The sequence below is a fragment of the Chiloscyllium punctatum genome, chromosome 34, assembly GCF_047496795.1.
Source record: "Chiloscyllium punctatum isolate Juve2018m chromosome 34, sChiPun1.3, whole genome shotgun sequence".
Lineage (NCBI taxonomy): Eukaryota > Metazoa > Chordata > Chondrichthyes > Orectolobiformes > Hemiscylliidae > Chiloscyllium > Chiloscyllium punctatum.
The window spans coordinates 55,210,026-55,229,422 of NC_092772.1; the positions used below are offsets into that span (position 1 = coordinate 55,210,026).

At 50.7% G+C, this 19,397-nt stretch overlaps 1 protein-coding gene across 1 annotated transcript in view; it reads left to right on the forward strand.

The window, feature by feature from the left end:
* Positions 1-18,573, forward strand: part of LOC140458864 (uncharacterized) — an 861,596-nt gene extending 843,023 nt beyond the window's left edge. The window contains exons 4-8 of the mRNA XM_072553561.1: positions 314-464; positions 2,354-2,498; positions 4,949-5,090; positions 10,666-10,768; positions 15,887-18,573. Coding sequence (XP_072409662.1) covers positions 444-464; positions 2,354-2,498; positions 4,949-5,090; positions 10,666-10,756 — 399 coding nt within the window. The 5' untranslated portion in view covers positions 314-443 and the 3' untranslated portion in view covers positions 10,757-10,768; positions 15,887-18,573. The remainder of the gene's footprint in view (positions 1-313; positions 465-2,353; positions 2,499-4,948; positions 5,091-10,665; positions 10,769-15,886) is intronic.
* Positions 18,574-19,397: the final 824 nt, after the last annotated feature.

Genomic DNA, 19,397 nt, shown 5'->3' on the forward strand with positions numbered 1-19,397 from the left:
TTTATTTCTCTCGTTCATTCTTTTCCCTCTTTTTTTTTTTCTCTCTCACTTTCTGTCTCATTCATTCTCCCTGTTTGCCCTCCTCCCTTTTCCCCCTTCCACCTGCTCCCTATCGTAGTGAGAATCTCGACTCAATGCCTGGAAATTGTTTGGACAGTGTGACCGCGCTCGGGTGGTTCCCATTGGGATTCTCACATGATTCTGTCATGTTTCTCACCGTAGTATCTTGCTATGATTAGACCCTGGCTCTTTTCAGTCACCTCTTTCCACTTGCTACTTTAATATTTTTTTCTTCTTGGGTTTTGTTTCAAAGATCTCAACGGCATATCCATCTCTGAACCCGGGAGCGTCTTTAGCCGTTACATGAGAGACCCACGCGTTGTGAGGGTGATGCGTGAAAGGATGTTGAGGTCAAATGTTGTGCAAGCTCATCTGAGCCACCAATGTACCAATGGAAGAGAAAGGTATGAACAAGTTATAGAGACAAGAAGGAGTGTCCCCTCACCTCCTGGATGACACACGTTCGACAAAACCGTCATCTCTTCACTCTACCTCCTCCTGTCTTATCTCCCCTAACCGCAACATCTTCCCTCCCTTCTCCCTCCATTCTTTCATCCCACTTCCTCCTTAAGTTCCACCATTGGGAGAGACTGTGACTAGCGGGCTCAGCTTCAGAGTGATGGGTCAGCACTTTAGAACCAAGATGAGGAAGTGTTTCTTCAACCAGAGGGTGGGGAATCTGTGGAGGTCAAGTCATTGAGTGTCTTTAAAACAGAGATACTTGATTAGTAAGGGGGATGTAATGGGGAGAAGACAGGAGAATGCAGTTGAGGAAACATTATCAACCATGCGAGGTGATGTCCTCGCAGTATTCTTGCTCGATTGTCAATCCAGAGATCCAGACGACATTCTGGGGAGCTGGGTTCAAGTCCCGCCATGACAGATGGTGGAATTTGAATTCAATTAAAAATCTTAACGATGACCATGAAACCCTTGTTGATTGTCGGGAAAACCCATCACTAAGGAAATTGCTCGGTCTGGGACTACATGTGACTCCAGACCCACAGAAATGCGGTTGATGCTTAACTGCCCTCTGGGTAATTAGGGATGGGCAATAAATGCCGGGCCTAGCCAGTGATGCCCACATCCCATGAAGTGGTAGAAGTGAGTCCAATTACAATGCTTGAAAAGACTCTGGATGGGTACATGGATAGGAAGGGTTTAGAGGTCTATGGGCCAAATAGAGATGAACCGTACTAGCTCAGTTTAGGAAACCTCGTCAGCATGGACGAGTTGGGCTGAAGGGTCTGTTTTCATGCTGTATGAGTCTGTGACTCTCCTATCCTTTCCGAATGTGCAGACCCACCTGTTCCTGGGACCATCCTTGTTGAGAAGAGCCTCAAACACCTTTTTTATGCATTTTTGCAATGTGTGTGGTGTTCTGACTCCGCACGTTTGGAATCTCTGGCTGGTGGAATGCGTCCCATTTGGGTTAACCTATAACTCTGGCATTACTCACCTCGCAAGCAAGTTTGTAAACTGACCGTGGCCCTAGACTGTTTTGTCAAAGATCCTGTGTAAGATAAACTGGAGCAGTCTCACCTCAGTGGGTTGGCAACTGTGGTTTGAAAATCAGTAATCTCATTTCAGGAACGTAGAGTATTGGGAGATCTGGAAAATCGTGCAAAGAGATTGATCTACTATTGGGTTCAATGTAGGAGCTGAGTAGAAGGACATTTACTCGGTATCTAACCCGTGCTGTCCCTGTCCTGTGAGTGTTTGATGGGGGACAGTGTAGAGGGAGCTTTACTCTGTACCTCACCCCGTGCTGTCCCTGTCCTGTGAGTGTTTGATGGGGGACAGTGTAGAGGGAGCTTTACTCTGTACCTCACCCCGTGCTGTCCCTGTCCTGTGAGTGTTTGATGGGGGACAGTGTAGAGGGAGCTTTACTCTGTACCTCACCCCGTGCTGTCCCTGTCCTGGGAGTGTTTGATGTTGAAGCTGAGTTATTCTATTTCTTTGCCTTATGAAAATTACCGAGCAACAAATCAATCTCCCTCTGTAAATGATGTATTTTTGTTGAGCATTTACATCATAGTGATTGAATGCTCTGACTGATTTGAATATAGGGTTTGAACATTTGATGCTTTCAGAGGGAGAGTTCATATCGAGAAGATCGCATACTAGGACATAGTCACAGGCTGGAATCTAATCACGGGATTCGGGGCCGTTTTTTTTGCACAGAATAATAGATACCCAGGAGTGAGTTACAGACTGGAATCTGATCAATGGGTTCATGGAGGGGGTTCTGTCTGGAATAATCACAGAATAAAATCTAACCTTATTCCTACAGGGCAATGAGTGGATTTATCCAAACAGCAACCTGAAGATTGTGAAGATCACTCCCGAACAAGGTGGAATCTACACTTGCACAGCCACTCACCCTTCACTCCCAAGTCTGACCCAGTCCAAATCTGTTCTGATTGAGGTTGTGGAAGGTGAGCTAATCACACTTAGAAATTTCTAAGTTGTCCCTGTTACTGGTTGCAAATTGTCTGATATTTTATCCCTCAGACCATGAACTCTGATATTTTCGCAATCCAAGTAATTTCTACCTTACCATAGAATTTGATCTCCTCTCAATGACTGTCAACCTTGTAATCTATCAGAGTTGCCACCCCACGTTTAATCCTGTTAAGTGAGTGTGTGTTGTATAGAGGTGGCGCGGTGGCTCAGTGTTTAACACTGCTGCCTCACAGGTTCGGTTTGATTCCAGCCTCGGGTGACTGTATGGAGTTTGCACCATCTCCCTATATCTGCGTGGGTTTCCTCTGGGTGCTCTGGTTTCCTCTCACAGTCCAAAGATGTGCAGGTCAGGTGAATTGGTCATGCTAAATTGCCCGTAGTGTTAGGTGCATTAGTCAGAGGGAAATGGGTCTGGGTGGGTTACTCTTTGGAAGTTCAGCGTAGACTGGTTGGGCCGAAGGGCCTGTTTCCACACTGTCGAGAATCTAATCTAATTTCTCAATATTAGATTACTCGCCGAAGCGTAACCCACCCAGACCCATTCCCCTTCACCTAACACTACGGGCAATTTAGCATGGCCGATTCACCTAACTTGCACATTTTTTTGGATTGTCGGAGGAAACTGGAGCACCCGGAGGAAACCCACGCAGACACGGGGAGAATGTGCAAACTCCACACAGTCAGTCGCCTGAGGCGAAAAATGAACCCGGGTCTCTGGCACTGTGAGGCAGCAGTGCTAACCACTGTGCCACCGTGCCGCCCATCAAAGTAATAGTTCATTCAGATCAACTATTATGTTCTGGAGTATAAACTCCATTTCCGCCTCCTTGCACCTTTTTTTAACAAAATCCTCCATTATAACCTCCTCTTCCCTTCTTTCTCACACTCGCTTAACTAGTTTCCCCTAACTTCGTACAACTACTTTGTCTAGGAGGGATTTCCACTTGTCTCCCCTTCCCTGGGTGTGGATATTTCTCCTGAGGTCCCCACTGGACCCCTCAAACATTATCTTAGATCAAGAGCTCTTGTCTTCCTCTTCCTCCCTGCATCCAGTCTGTTAAATCCATTCATTTCTTTGAGTTTGATTTATTGTTGTCACATGTACCAAGATACAGAATAAAGTGTTGTTTTGCGTGCTATCTGGGCTGATTGTACCACGCAGAGTGCATTAGGGTAGCAGAACAGAGTGTAAAATACAGTGGTGCAGAGAGAGAGATAGATCAGCATTAACATTTGAGAGGTCTGTTCAAAAGTATGGTGACACTAGGGAAGAAGCTGTTCTTGAATCTGATGGTATGTGTATTGAGAAATTTATACCTTCTGCCCAATGGTAAGTTACCCCTCTTTCTCCAAAAGGGAGACCCTAGCCTGTCAATTTTTGTCTGAACTGTACTTCCACATGTTTCTGGTATTCTTCTTGTAAATCTTCTCTTGATGTCAGCATCTAGTCTGACCACAGCTGAACAACTTTGCATTCGTTGTCTAAGGAAAGATAGATTGGCAGGAATTGGAGTTTAGATTAGGGTGGTGCTGGAAAAACACAGCAGGTCAGGCGGCATCCGAGGAGCAAGAAAAATCGATGTTTCGGGCAAAAGCCCTTCATCAGGAATCCGACATTCCTGTTGAAGGGCTTCTGCCCGAAACGTCAATTTTTCCTGCTCCTCGGATGCTGCCTGACCTGTGTTTTTCCAGCACCACTCTGATCTAAACTCTGGTTTCCAGCATCTGCAGTCCTCACTTTTTTGCCTGGTAGGAATTGGAGGCAGTCCCAGAAAAGATTCACTTGGAATCCCCAGGAATGGAGGGATTGTCTTCTATGAAAGGTGGAGTAGGTTGGGCCTGTACTTTTCAGAGTTTAAAATAATGAGAGATGACCTCACTGAAACATACAAGTGTCTTGGAGGATTTGACCGGGTGGATGTGGGCAGGTTGATCCCAGATGTGGGAAAGTCAAGGACCGGAGGGTATCCTCTCAGAATAAAGGGGTTGTGCATTTTCAGACAGAGATGAGGAGGAATATTTTCATCCAATTATCTTGTAGGTGGTCCCCACTGCTGCTGTTAAGCATTGGTTGTAGATGAGGGGATGTTTGTGGATGTGGGACCAATCAAGCAGGGTCTGCTTTGTCCCAGGATGGTGTCGAGCTTCTTGAGTGTTGTTGGCGCTGCCCCCCCCCCCCCCCCTTATCCAGGGCAAGTGGGGAGTATTCCCTCCCCCTCCTGACTTGTGCCTTGTGGACAGGCTTTGGGGAGTCAGGAGGGGAGTTACCCGCTGCAGGATTCCCAGCCTCTGACCTGCTCTTGCAGCCACCATGGCGTGTCCAGTGCAGATTTGTGTCAATTTATAGCACTCTGCTGATATATGTTTAATCAAGCCAATGGCTTACAGCTAGACTACTCTTTTTCTGTGTTTCTTCCCTCAGAACCACTGAGCTCACTGCAACTGAGTGACATGAACCTGATTCTAGCAATAGCGATTCCAGCTGGGGTCCTCTTCTTGGTGATTATCGGCATCATTGCTTACAAATGCAAAGCGAAGAGGAATGAAAAAGGGATGATGCTTCTGTGAGTGCCACTATAACTTGCATTTCTTTAGCGCCTTTACAGAGCCACAGGATGCCCCAGCGCATTCTACAGCCAGTAGGAAATGAAGACGCTGTTATAACGGAGGGAATGCGGAAACCAATTTGCACAGCGCCGATTCCCACAAACAGCAATTTGGTAATATTCAGGGTTCTCTTCAGTTCCCCCCCACCCTCAGGGTTCTCTTCAGTCCCCCCCCCCCCCCCCCCCCGGGAAATCCCTCCATGATATTGGTCCCGGGATCTTGCACATCCAAACTGAAAGGTCTGGATGTATCACATCTGAAAGAACTTACTGTTGGCAACGCAGTGTTCCCTCAGGACTGTGACAGGACCATCGGTTAGGAGGGGAATTTCCAATCCCCAGTCTTCGGGTTCAGAGTCGGACGGCACCATCTGCTGGGATGGGGGTGTCTCACGAGATGGCCCAAACCATTTCAGCCAAAGTGTGTTACTGACAACGGCGGGACGTATCTCCCAAGAATCTCTGTTGAGAGGACGGGTTTCCCTTTCAGGAGCTTTTTTTTAAAGGATGTGAGAGAAGGAGAGGTTGAGAGAGGGGATTCCAGAGCTCAAGGCCCCAAGTATGGTGGCCAGTGACGGAGGGGGAGGAATTGGGGGAATTCATGAGGGGCCGGGATTGGAGGAGGTACAGGGATAAAGGAGGGATATAAGTTCTCGAGGAAGTTACGACAATAGGGAGGGGTGTAGGGGCTGGAGGGGGGGGGGGTGGTTACAGGGATAGGGAGGGGCCGGGGGGGTGGTTACAAGGATAGGGAGGGGCTGGGGGGGGTTACAAGGATAGGGAGGGGCTGGGGGGGGTTACAGGGATAGGGAGGGGTTGGGGGGTGGAGGTTACAGGGATAGGGAGGGGCCGGGGGGGGGGAGGTTACAGGGATAGGGAGGGGCCGGGGGGGGGGAGGTTACAGGGATAGGGAGGGGCCGGGGGGGGGGAGGTTACAGGGATAGGGAGGGGCCGGGGGGGGGGAGGTTACAGGGATAGGGAGGGGCCGGGGGGGGGGGAGGTTACAGGGATAGGGAGGGGCCGGGGGGGGGGAGGTTACAGGGATAGGGAGGGGCCGGGGGGGGGGAGGTTACAGGGATAGGGAGGGGCCGGGGGGGGGGGAGGTTACAGGGATAGGGAGGGGCCGGGGGGGGGGAGGTTACAGGGATAGGGAGGGGCCGGGGGGGGGGAGGTTACAGGGATAGGGAGGGGCCGGGGGGGGGGGAGGTTACAGGGATAGGGAGGGGCCGGGGGGGGGGAGGTTACAGGGATAGGGAGGGGCCGGGGGGGGTTACAAGGATAGGGAGGGGCCGGGGGGGGGGGTTACAGGGATAGGGAGGGGCCGGGGGGGGGGAGGTTACAGGGATAGGGAGGGGCTGGGGGGGGTTACAAGGATAGGGAGGGGCCGGGGGGGGGTTACAGGGATAGGGAGGGGCCGGGGGGGGGGAGGTTACAGGGATAGGGAGGGGCCGGGGGGGGGGGAGGTTACAGGGATAGGGAGGGGCGGGGGGGTTACAGGGAGGGGCTGGGGGGGGAGGTTACAGGGATAGGGAGGGGCCGGGGGGGGAGGTTACAGGGATAGGGAGGGGCTGGGGGGGGTTACAGGGATAGGGAGGGGCCGGGGGGGTGGAGGTTACAGGGATAGGGAGGGGCGGGGGGGGTTACAGGGAGGGGCTGGGGGGGGAGGTTACAGGGATAGGGAGGGGCCGGGGGGGGAGGTTACAGGGATAGGGAGGGGCTGGGGGGGGTTACAGGGATAGGGAGGGGCTGGAGGGGGGGGGGGGTTACAGGGAGGGGCCGGGGGGGAGGTTACAGGGATAGGGAGGGGCTGGGGGGGGTTACAGGGATAGGGAGGGGCCGGGGGGGGGTTACAGGGATAGGGAGGGGCCGGGGGGGGGTTACAGGGATAGGGAGGGGCTGGGGGGGGGGGAGGTTACAGGGATAGGGAGGGGCTGGGGGGGGTTACAAGGATAGGGAGGGGCCGGGGGGGGGGAGGTTACAGGGATAGGGAGGGGCTGGAGGGGGTGGAGATTACAGGGATAGGGAGGGGCTGGGGGGGGGTTACAGGGATAGGGAGGGGCTGGGGGGGTTACAGGGATAGGGAGGGGCCGGGGGGGGGTTACAGGGATAGGGAGGGGCCGGGGGGGGGTTACAGGGATAGGGAGGGGCTGGGGGGGGGGGAGGTTACAGGGATAGGGAGGGGCTGGGGGGGGTTACAAGGATAGGGAGGGGCCGGGGGGGGGGAGGTTACAGGGATAGGGAGGGGCTGGAGGGGGTGGAGATTACAGGGATAGGGAGGGGCTGGGGGGGGGTTACAGGGATAGGGAGGGGCTGGGGGGGTTACAAGGATAGGGTGGGGCCGGGGGGGGGGGTTACAGGGATAGGGTGGGGCCGGGGGGGGGGAGGTTACAGGGATAGGGAGGGGCCGGGGGGGGGTTACAAGGATAGGGTGGGGCCGGGGGGGGGGGGTTACAGGGATAGGGAGGGGCCGGGGGGGGGGGGGGTTACAGGGATAGGGAGGGGCCGGGGGGGGGGGGGTTACAAGGATAGGGTGGGGCCGGGGGGGGGGGTTACAGGGATAGGGAGGGGCCGGGGGGGGGGGTTACAGGGATAGGGAGGGGCCGGGGGGGGGGGGGTTACAGGGATAGGGAGGGGCCGGAGGGGGGGAGGTTACAGGGATAGGGAGGGGCTGGGGGGGGGAGGTTACAGGGATAGGGAGGGGCTGGGTGGATTACAAGGATAGGGAGGGGCCGGGGGGGGGTTACAGGGATAGGGAGGGGCCCGGGGGGGGTGGGGTTACAGGGATAGGGAGGGGCTGGGGGGGGGAGGTTACAAGGATAGGGAGGGGCCGGGGGGGGGGAGGTTACAGGGATAGGGAGGGGCCGGGGGGGGGGAGGTTACAGGGATAGGGAGGGGCCGGGGGGGGGTTACAGGGATAGGGAGGGGCCGGGGGGGGGTTACAGGGATAGGGAGGGGCCGGGGGGGGGTTACAGGGATAGGGAGGGGCCGGGGGGGTTACAAGGATAGGGAGGGGCCGGGGGGGGGGGGTTACAGGGATAGGGAGGGGCTGGGGGGGGGAGGTTACAGGGATAGGGAGGGGCTGGGGGGGGGAGGTTACAGGGATAGGGAGGGGCTGGGGGGGGGAGGTTACAGGGATAGGGAGGGGCTGGGGGGGGGAGGTTACAGGGATAGGGAGGGGCTGGGGGGGTTACAAGGATAGGGTGGGGCCGGGGGGGGGGGGGTTACAGGGATAGGGAGGGGCTGGGGGGGGGGTTACAGGGATAGGGAGTGGCCGGGGGGGGGGGTTACAGGGATAGGGAGGGGCCGGGGGGGGGGGTTACAGGGATAGGGAGGGGCCGGGGGGGGGGGTTACAGGGATAGGGAGGGGCCGGGGGGGGGGGTTACAGGGATAGGGAGGGGCTGGAGGGGGGGGGTTACAGGGATAGGGAGGGGCCGGGGGGGGGGGTTACAGGGATAGGGAGGGGCTGGAGGGGGGGTTACAGGGATAGGGAGGGGTTATAGGAATTTATGGAGATAGGGGAGTAGAGGGTTGGATTTGAATGTTAATTCCTGAAAAAAAAATGAAGTTTGGCTGGAAGACCGGGCGATATCTGGTTGAAGGGGGTTGTCAGCTGAATGACCTGCTGCTACTCTACTTTGTAACATCCTTATTGTGGGGGTCCTGGTGTCAGACAGAATTAACCACTTGTCCCTATTGATCAGTACAAAGATAAACATGGGACTAAGTAGAATTAAGGAGTTAGTGTACACTTTCCAGGCAGTGAAATCAGACTGAGAATCAGTTTCCACATACACACTGCATCCCAGCTCAGTCCACAGGCACTAACGCAAGGTGACACTGCGTGTGTACAGGTCGGAAACGGGTGTTTGTCCTTAACTGGACTGAGCACTGAAAATGTTGCCCCGCAATCAAAGCTTGAACCGAACCATCTAAGTAGCTTACCTCTGTTGCTGTCCAATGGAGTTACTGCTTCTGTATATTATGTGCCTTTTTTGTTTAAGAGCCCTGCGCTGCCCAGTCCAAATTTAATGCTCGTGTCAGCTTAGGCTGAGCTCTGAGAACTGTCCGCTCTGAATAGCTTTTGAGTTTAAGTCAGATGTAGGGCATCGGAGTTTAATTTGGTTAAGTGTGAGGTATTGCATTTTGGTAAAACAAACAAACTTGTACAATGAATGGTAGGGCCCTGGGTAGTGTTGTAGAACAGAGAGACCCAGCGGTTTATAGAGTCATAGAGATGAACAGCACGGACCCTTCGGTCCAACCCGTCCATGCTGACCCAGATATCCCAACCCAATCTAGTCCCACCCAACAGCACCCGGTCCATATCACTCCAAACCCTTCCTTTTCACATACCCATCCAAATGCCTTTTAAGTGTTGCAATTTTTGCATCACAGGTCAACAGGGTGGTTAATAAGGCACTTGGCGCAATTACCTTCATTCCTCAGTCCTTTGAGTATCCGAGTTTGGGACAACATGTTGTCGTGGCCTGTTCTGAAATACTGTGCGCAGTTCTGGTTGCCCTGTTCTTGGAAGGATATGATCAAGCTGAAGAGGGTTCAGAAGAGATTTACCAGGTTGTTGTCAGGAATGGAGGGCTTGAGTTATTAGGAGAGGCTGGATAGACTCTGTGGGCGACACGGTGGCACAGTGGTTAGCACTGCTGCCTCACAGCGCCGGAGACTCGGGTTCAATTCCCGCCTCAGGCGACTGACTGTGTGGAGTTTGCACGTTCTCCCCGTGTCTGCGTTGGGTTTCCTCCGGGTGCTCCGGTTTCCTCCCACAGTCCAAAGATGTGCAGGTCAGGTGGATTGGCCATGCTAAATTGCCCGTAGTGTTAGGTAAGGGGTAAATGTAGGGGTATGGGTGGGTTGCGCTTCAGCGGGTCGGTGTGGAATTGTTGGGCCGAAGGGCCTGTTTCCACACTGTAATGTAAATCTAAAAGACTGGGACCTTTTTTCACTGGAACATAATCAGCTAAGGGGTGACCTTATCGAGATTTATAAAATCATGGTGGGTATGGTTAAGGTGAATGCCCAAGATATTTACCCCTCGGGTGGGCAAATTCAAAACCACGGGGCGTATTTTTTTTAAGGTGGGCGGAGAAAGATTTAGAAAGGACATGAGGGGCAACCTTTTTGTGCCAAGAGTGGTTAGTGTGTGGAAGGCAGTACCATAGGAAATGGTGGGTGCTGATACAGTTACAACGTTGAAAAGACATTTGATGTGGGGGTTGGCATGGGGGTTTGTTGGGAGGTGGGGGGTGCTGGTTGGGTGAAAGGGTGGAGTATTCCAGGAGATGGCGTTCGCTCAGATACATTCACTGGGGGAGGTAGCTTTTTAAGAGTGAGTGTCTCATGACAGCTGAGAGACAGAAGGTACAATTGGCAGCTTGAACCCCACCTACCTATGTGTGTGTGTGTGTGTGTGTGTGTGCGTGTGTGTGACTCCGCCATTGCACTTTCAAACATGTTGCTTTGTGTTCCACTAAAAGCTGTCGTCTTTTGTCTTTTGCTGTCCCTCACTTTGTGCAGGGACAACCAGGTCAGCAAGACCCCTATCTGGAAGGGCAGTGACTCATCCATTCCCTACTGTGTGACTGACTCTGTTCCTCTGGTCATGTGAATCGCTAACCAGGTACATTTCTCATTCTAATACCCTTCCCCATGTTGGTTGGAGCAGGGAAAGGAGGTGCTGGTGACAGTAGAGAGATTGAGGGAGATCAGGGGAAGTCAATAAGGGCAAGAGCTGACCATTCGGCCTCTTGAGTTCTCCTTGCTATACTATCCATCCATAGCTTTCCATGGAGCGGTCGTGACATAATTGCGGTGCACTGACTGGGATAACAATCCAGAATCCCAGTCTAATGTTCTGGGTTCAAGGATTCGAATCCAACCACAGCAGATGGTGAAATTTGGATTCAGTACCATTGAAAAGTTGCCCTGATGGCGACCATTATTGCTTTGTCGTGAATGTTCGCTAGTTTCCTTTCAGTGAAGGAGATCTGTCCTCTTTACTTAGTCTGGCTCCAGACCGACGACAACGTGCTTGGTCCACAATCCCCCTATATGATAATTCAGGATGGGCAGTAAATACTGGCCCTAGTCAGCAACACCAACCTTGCGCGCATGAATTTTTTTAACGAAAGCTGATAACACTCCACTTTCTCTCTGGCTCCCAACGTTTCCTGGGTGATCGGAAATACCAGCCTTGATGGAGCACCCACAATCCTTGAGGGAGCAAATTCCAAAGATTCTGAACCTACCGAGGCCCCTCCCCTCAGCCCGAGAGGCCTACATGTCCCCTCGGTCCTAGATGACTGACACCACATAGTCACCTCGGTCTGAGATGGCCACCACTTCACTCAGTCCAAGATGGCCAGCACCACACTCGGTCACGTCAGTCCAAGATGGCCGACACTCCCCTTTGTACAAGATGGCCGAAACCGCCCCTCTGAGCAAGATGGCCAACACCACACTCCATTCCCTCTAGCCAAGATGGCTGCCATCGTCCCCTCTGTCCAAGATGGCCACTACCTCACCCTGAGACTTTAAGCCGTGTTCCCTGGACCGCAGGGAAATGGTCTCTCCACGTCCACCCTGTCAAGCTCCTTTGGAATCTTGTCCGTCTTGATGAAGTTGCCTGTCACTCTTCCAAAGTATTCCAGAGAATTTCAGCTCAATTTATTCCGCATCTCCAACGGTTCAGGAAAACAGCTCACTAACATCTTATCACTTGGTGATGGGCAATAAATTTTCACTTAGCCAGCGGCACCCACATCCTTTGAACAAATTAAAGTAAATTTTGGGCAACCCCTTATTCCAGGGATTAGCAAGTTCCTCCTGTACCCACCTCCAATGGGAGTATTCCCTTGTTTGCTATGGGGTCCAAAACTGCTCACGATATCCCAGATTTGCTCAACTCCATTTTCCCCATCTTGCCCCATAATTCCCTCTGAAAATTTGAATCGATCTCCATATCTAATATGCTGTACATCTGAGCATAACATGTAGGGACTGACAGACCAGAGATGGCGAGAGCAGTGGAGTCTGAGAGCAAAGTCGAGGAGGGAGGAGTTTTAACCTGGGATTGTGTCAAAACATCAACCATGATCAAATGGTAGAGCAATGGGCAGAATGGCCTAATTCTGCTCCTATGTCTTACGTTCTAAATATGGAATGTGTCACAAACATGGAAATGTTAAGTTTGGATACTTTTGTGGCTATTGGAGGGGATGGAGGGACAAGGAAAGAGGCAGACAGTCAATGGGGAGAGAGAAAAATAAGTTGCAGGGAGATAACAGTGAGGGAGAGAGAAGGATGTGGGTGGAAATCTTGATTATCTGGATCAACATCCTGACCTCTGTCGTGGAATGTTGCATGGTTTAACTTGGTTGGAAAAGAAAGACCTTGCAGGACTGCGTGGAGAAAGAGACTGTGTTGTTCTGTACTGTACAACTCGAGAGTAATTTCTGTGGGTCTGTCAGTAACTCGATTCGGACTATTCCAGTTAAATCAATCCATTTGTCTCAGGTATGAGAGATCCATATCTTTTATAAATAGGGGTTTCCAGGAAGGAGGTTATGCCAGTTTTTTTTTTATACAAAGCCTCAGTTGAAATATTGTGTCCAGTTCTGAGCACTGAACTTTGGGACAGTGAAGAAAGCATATTTACGAGGATGGTCTCTGGGACAAGGGGCTGTGGGGCAGCATGGTGGCTCAGCAGTTAGTATTGCTGCCTCCCAGCACCAGGGGCCCCTGTTCAATTCTAGCTTCGGGTGACTCTCTGTGTGGGGTTTGCACACTCTCCCCGTGTCTGCATGGGTTTCCTCCCACAATTTAAAGATGTGGAGGTAAGGTGAGTTGGCCATGGGAAATTGTCCCATAGTGTTAGGTGCATTAGTCAGGGGCAAATGTAGGGTAGGGGAATGGGTCTGGGTGGGTTACTCTTCGGAGGGTGGATTTTCTCCGGGTGCTCCAGTTTCCCCCCCCACAGTCCAAAGATGTGCAGGTTAGGGTGGATTGGCCATGCTAAATTGTCCCATAGTGCCCAGGGATGTGCAGGTTAGGGTGGATTGGCCATGCTAAATTGTCCCATAGTGCCCAGGGATGTGCAGGTTAGGGTGGATTGGCCATGCTAAATTGTCCCATAGTGCCCAGGGATGTGCAGGTTAGGGTGGATTGGCCATGGGAAATTGTCCCATAGTGCCCAGGGATGTGCAGGTTAGGGTGGATTGGCCATGGGAAATTGTCCCATAGTGTCCAGGGATGTGCAGGTTAGGTGCATCAGTCAGGGGTAAAATGTTGAGGAATGGGTTTGGGTGAGATACTCTGTGGAGAGTCAGTGTCGCCCTGTTGGGCTGAAGGGCCTGTTTCCAAACTGCAGGGGTTCTGTGAGTAGTTACGAGAATGAGTTGGAGAAGCTGGGACTGGAGAAGAGATTTGATGGAGATGATTCTGGGCAGAGTGGAAATGAGAGGAAATGTTCCCATTAGTGGAAGGATTGAGAGTGAGGCACGTTTACAGTGAACATGTTTAAACAGTGGAAAAAATCTCTCCCACCAAGTCTCACCGTGAGGGCTCAGCCATCTTGGACTGAGAATGTGGAGGAGGCAGGTTCAGTTGCGGCTTCTCCTGCTCTGCCCTCATCAATCTTCTTTTGTTACTTCTTCAAAAAGCTCAATCAAGTTTGTGAGACATGATTTCCTTAAGGATTCCAAATTTGTGGAATACTTTTTGAAGGAGTTTTCTTTACTCAGCGAGTCGTGAGTTCATGGAATGCCCTGCCAGTAGCAGTGGGGGACTCTCCCTCTTTATGGGCATTTAAACGGGCATTGGATAGGCATATGGAGGATAGTGGGCTTGGGTCGGCGCAACATCGAGGGCCAAAGGGCCTGTACTGCGCTGTATTTTTCTATGTTCTATGTTCTATTGTGAGAAAATTAGATGAATCTTTGTAATAATATATATACCCAGGGCTATAGGTATGTGGTGAGGTAGAGGAACCAGATAAACTATGATGCATCAATTAGTGGGAAGCTATAGAGGAAGGGAGACAATTTAAATTAACCAGTCTCTTTCTTTTTTTTCTTAAAAACAAAAGATAAAAACTGCTCATGGTAGTGAAATATTGCCAATTAATACCAAAAAAAATATAATTGATTCAGGAAAGTGAATGTGTTATTCAAGAGGGTAGGAAATTTTGACTATGGTTCACTATTCTATCACGTGTCGAATATGTAGCTTGAAAACTTAATCTGCTGCCTGTACCGAGCTGGTGATTAGTGTGGAGAGTGTGTTGCTGGGAAAGCACAGCAGGTCAGGCAGCAACTGAGGAGCAGGAGAATCGATGTTTCGGGAATAATCCCGGGGTTATGCCCGAAACGTCGACTCTCCTCCTCGGATGTTGCCTGACCTGCTGTGCTTTCCCAGCACCACACTCGCGACTCTGATCCCCAGCCTCTGCAGCCCTCCCTTTCACCTCCTGAGCTGGTGATTATAAAGGCTGTAGTAGTAGCAGTGTTACATATTGTTGCAGTGCTAGCAGGGAGAAGAGGTTGAATGGCTATCCCATGTCTACTGCAACAGCTCTGTTGTTCGACAAAACATTTTGGCTAATATTTTTTATTCACTCGTGAGATGTGGGTGCCAGTGGCTGGGCCAATATTTATCGCCCTCGTCCCTAGTTGCCCCCCACCTTGAGAAGGTGGGGGTGAGCTGCCTTCTTGAACCTCTGCAGTCCATGCCCTGTGAGGTAGACCCACAATGTCCCTGAGGGAGGGAATTCCAGGATTCTGACCCAGGAAGGAACAGGTGATATATTTCCAAGCCAGGATAGTGAGTGGAAGGGAACTTGCAGGGGGTGGTGTTCCCATGTATCTGCTACCCCTTGTCCTCCTAGATGGAAGTGGCCGTGGGTTTGGAAGATGATGGAGATATATTGTTGAAAAGTATGTCTCCTGCTCCTCAGAGCCATGCTTTTCCAGCACGATACTTTTTGACTTTGGAAGTTGCTGTATTACCTCAGCTGATGACTGGAATTGAGCCTGTACTGTTAGTAAAACTATGCATTGTGAACCAGCTGCCTAGCCAACTGAGTTAACTGCAATGTCCCTGTCCCAGTAGTATATAACATAACAATATTTAGGAGAAAGTGGGGACTGCAGATGCTGGAGACTCAAAGTCGAGAGTGTGGTGCTGGAAAAGCACAGCAGGTCAGGCAGCATCCAAGGAGCAGGAGAGTTGATGTTTCGGGCATTAGCCCTTCACCAGGAATGTAGAGGAGGCTGAGAGATAACTGTGGGGGTAGAGACAAAGTTAGCTGGGAAGGTGACGGGTCAGTGGGGAGGGTGGAGCAGATAGGTGGGAAGGAAGACGGACAGGTCAAGAGGGCGGTGCTGAGTTGGAGGGAGGGGAGATAAGGAAACTGGTGAAGTCGATGTTGATGCCGTGTGGTTGGAGGGTCCCAAGTCGGAAGATGAGGCGTTCTTCCTCCAGGTGTCGGGTGGCTTGAATTGGCGGTGGAGAAGACCCAGGACTTGCATGTCCTTTCGGGGGGGTGGGGGGGGGGGGGGGGGTGTTAAAGTGGTCAGCCATGGGGCCATGGGGTTGTTTGGTGCGTGTGACCCAGAGATATTCCCTGAAACGCTCCTGGCAAGTTGGCGTCCTGTCTCCCCACTGTAAAGGAGACCACACCGAGAGCAACGGACGCGGTAAATGAGGTGAACATCACAATATTTGTCTTTTATTTTTACAGGTAGGAAGCCTTTGAGAACGAGCTGGGGTGGTCACAATGTTGATCGAGCTGAGGAATTTGAATAGCTTTCATCTCTTAGCTACTTTCGCCTCACAATCGTGGGGGATGTGCAAATCTTACAAATTGTTAAATCACAATTATTTTTATCAAGGCTACAGTGTCCTTTCTGATGAAGTGTACTGGCAGAGGAGGCAATGTTGCAGATTGTGTTTTAGATGAAGGCGAGTGAGGAATCCTCAGAAGACATTTGAGATTATTTTGGTAATGACTTGTTGGAAAGTTGGGACCATGCATTAAAAACAAAATTGTTGACAAGTTTCCCATCTGTTATTTTCCCCCACGGCCAACAGATGGCGCCACTGGGGATGGTGGTGGCACCCTCTGTTGGTAGCAGTTAAGTACAGCGCTTCCCTTGAAAGCAAATTAAACATTAAAAATATTCAGTCAATAGATATTTCAAATGAGCCTCTTACTAAAATTGACATGGTCCTGGGGATCCAGAGAGATTCCCTGAAACGCCCATCAGTTGAAGTGCCCATCAGCCATGATTGAATGGCGGAGTGGACTCGATGGGCCGAATGGCCTTACTTCCACTCCTATGTCTTATGGTCTTATCCCTGTCAAATATTGATTATACTGCCAGGGAACTTCTGTCTTAATTTGAAATTGCTCCCAGGACCTCCCCAAATGATCTGAACTTCAAATACGATCTCAGCCGCAATTGGCAGCTACAGAAATGAGTACAGGTCACATTATCCTAGTTTTCAAACCAATGGGAAAGCCTTTGAACGATTTGATTCCCTGAATGGACGCTGTAAGTCTTTGCATTTATATATTTTTGAAATTAATTCTCTTGATTTTTATCATTGTTGTAACCTCGCTTGGATTATAATTCTGCGATTTGCACTTTTTGCAATAACTGCAGATATCATGGAATTATTGATTTTCATTCTGTTGATATTTAGAGTCTTGTTTTGTTTCAGCATTTCTATAGAATTTATTGCACATTGCTTTCTGCTGTGACAGTAATGGGAGCAATTTAATCTCCTTAAGTAGTTCAAGGGGTACGCACTTTGGTTTTTCTTATATAGCTGATTGACAGAAATAGCATGTCGTGCCCAGTCTGCCACAATGGTCGGGGTAGCGCTTCCTCCTGACTGAATGCTGTTACTGCAACAGGATTTGTTTTAAATGGATTTGCTCCCGCTCATGCTCACTGGCAAAATGTTCCTTCTCTTGGTTATGTAACCACTGACAAACAGACTCCAAAAGATTATTTCCAGCAGATGGGAATGGAGGGAGGGCGGATGGAGGAGTCAAAGTTCTCCGTTTTAAAAACCAGAAAAATCTTTTTCAATTTTTTATTTCGAAGTATCATTTGGCATTTGTCAAGATCCCACCTCAATTTTGAGCCACATTATAGCATATAGTACATGTACACAATCCTTTTATCCGAAATCCCAAAGCTCCAAAATCTGAGGTTTTCTTTGTGGAATATTTTACTCTTGTAATAGGGTTGTTTAGCATGCAAACAGTTAACCCGACTCCACACCCACTTGCCCCACGCCACTTAGGTGTAGCAAATGTCAACTCTGTCTCACTGCTCATAGTACTCACAGGTGTGTCTGCTGTTCGGTAAGATTTTTAAAATTTCACCGTGAAACTGTCACTTATTCCAAAATCTGAAAAATTCCGCATTCCGAAAACCAGCTGGCCCCAGTGGTTTCGGATAAAGGATTGTGTACCTGTATAAAGGTGACTGCACTCTGATATCCCTTTCTAATAATGGCAATAGTTCTGCTTTACCCAATCTGGGATTATATTTGACTCCACTCCAGTGGGTTTGATTGCCTCTGGCATAAACGAGATTCTGTTCCTGTGTTGCACACATTGTCATCAGAGCCTTAACTGTAAACTCGTGAGAATAGAGAAGATGCGGGAATGTTTAATGTCCCTCCCTTTCCCAGATGTGCCGACACATCAGTGGATTTTGCTTTGAGTCTTAGCTTCAGTTTATTCCTACATTCCTGTGAATTCCTCCCCCCGCCTCCTGAAAGTTCCTGTTGAATCTCCCCTTCTAGGCAGTGTGTACCAGTTCGCAACTACTGGGTCAAATTCTCCTCTTCTTCCTCTTCTCCTCCCCACCCCACCCCTCTGGTTCTTTTCCTGATTCCCATCAATCCCGTGTCCCTCTGGTGACTCAATTCAAATCCTCCAACCCCCTCGGGGATTCTGAACGTCCTGATTCAATGTCCCCCTTGACCTTCTCTGCTCACTCCATGGATAACAATCCCAACCTCTCCCAGTCACTGTCCATAAAAACTGAAGATGCTATTCCCAAATCTATGAACCAAGCCTTGATCCCTGAGATGCCCACGACTCAGCAGGATTTTTACAGGGTTAGAATTCTTCTATCAGTTTGTCGTTCAAAGATTGATTAATTAACTTTCACAGAAAAAGGGTTCCTACAAGTGAATGCATAGTATTTTAAAGTCAAATGGCCTGTGATATTTTGACTACCTGTAATTTGTGTGGATAGGGAGTGGTACATATGTATGAGCAAGAATGATTTTAGCTCTGTATTATGTAATTGGGGATTTACTACTTATCTGTATAGGAACTGTCTTACACTGGCTAAAGGGTTTAAATCTTTCACATATCTAAATAAACGAGTGAAGTAAGCAAAATGTCTATCCCTCTGATCTCTGCAAACAAGATGTGATGGAAATTGATTCTCATGTTGGGAATTGTTCGATTCTGACAATCTCCTGCATCACTCACTGCTACTTTCACACGTGTGAGTCTGATCAGGCATTGATGAACACTGGGTCAGGAACATAAAACACTCCAAGCTCAGAGGCTGGGATTCTTACAGCAAGCTACTCACTTTCTGACCCCCCATCGACATGGCACAAGTCAGGAGGGTGAGGGAATACTCCCCACTTGCCCCTGGATGGGTGCAGCTTCAACACTCGAAGCTCGACACCATCCAGGGACAGAGCAGCCCCCCGCTGGATTGGCCCCACACCCACAAACATCCCCTCCCTCCCCCCCACCGACGCTCAGTAACAGCAGTGTGTACCATCCCCTCCCTCCCCCCCACCGACACTCAGTAACAGCAGTGTGTACCATCCCCTCCCTCCCCCCATCTACAAGACCCACTGCAGGAACTCGCCAAAGATCCTCAGGCAGTACCTTCCAAACCCACGGCCACTTCCATCTAAAAGGACAAGGGGCAGCGTTTCAAGAAGGCAGCTCGCTCCACCTTCTCAAGGGGGGGGCAACTAGGGACAGGCAACAAATGCTGACTCGTATCCCAAGAAACGGACGTTCCGACTGCGGCCCTCCCTCAGCACTGACCCTCCGACAGTGCGGCCCTCCCTCAGCACTGACCCTCCGACAGTGCGGCCCTCCCTCAGCACTGACCCTCCGACAGTGCGGCCCTCCCTCAGCACTGACCCTCCGACAGTGCGGCCCTCCCTCAGCACTGACCCTCCGACAGTGCGGCCCT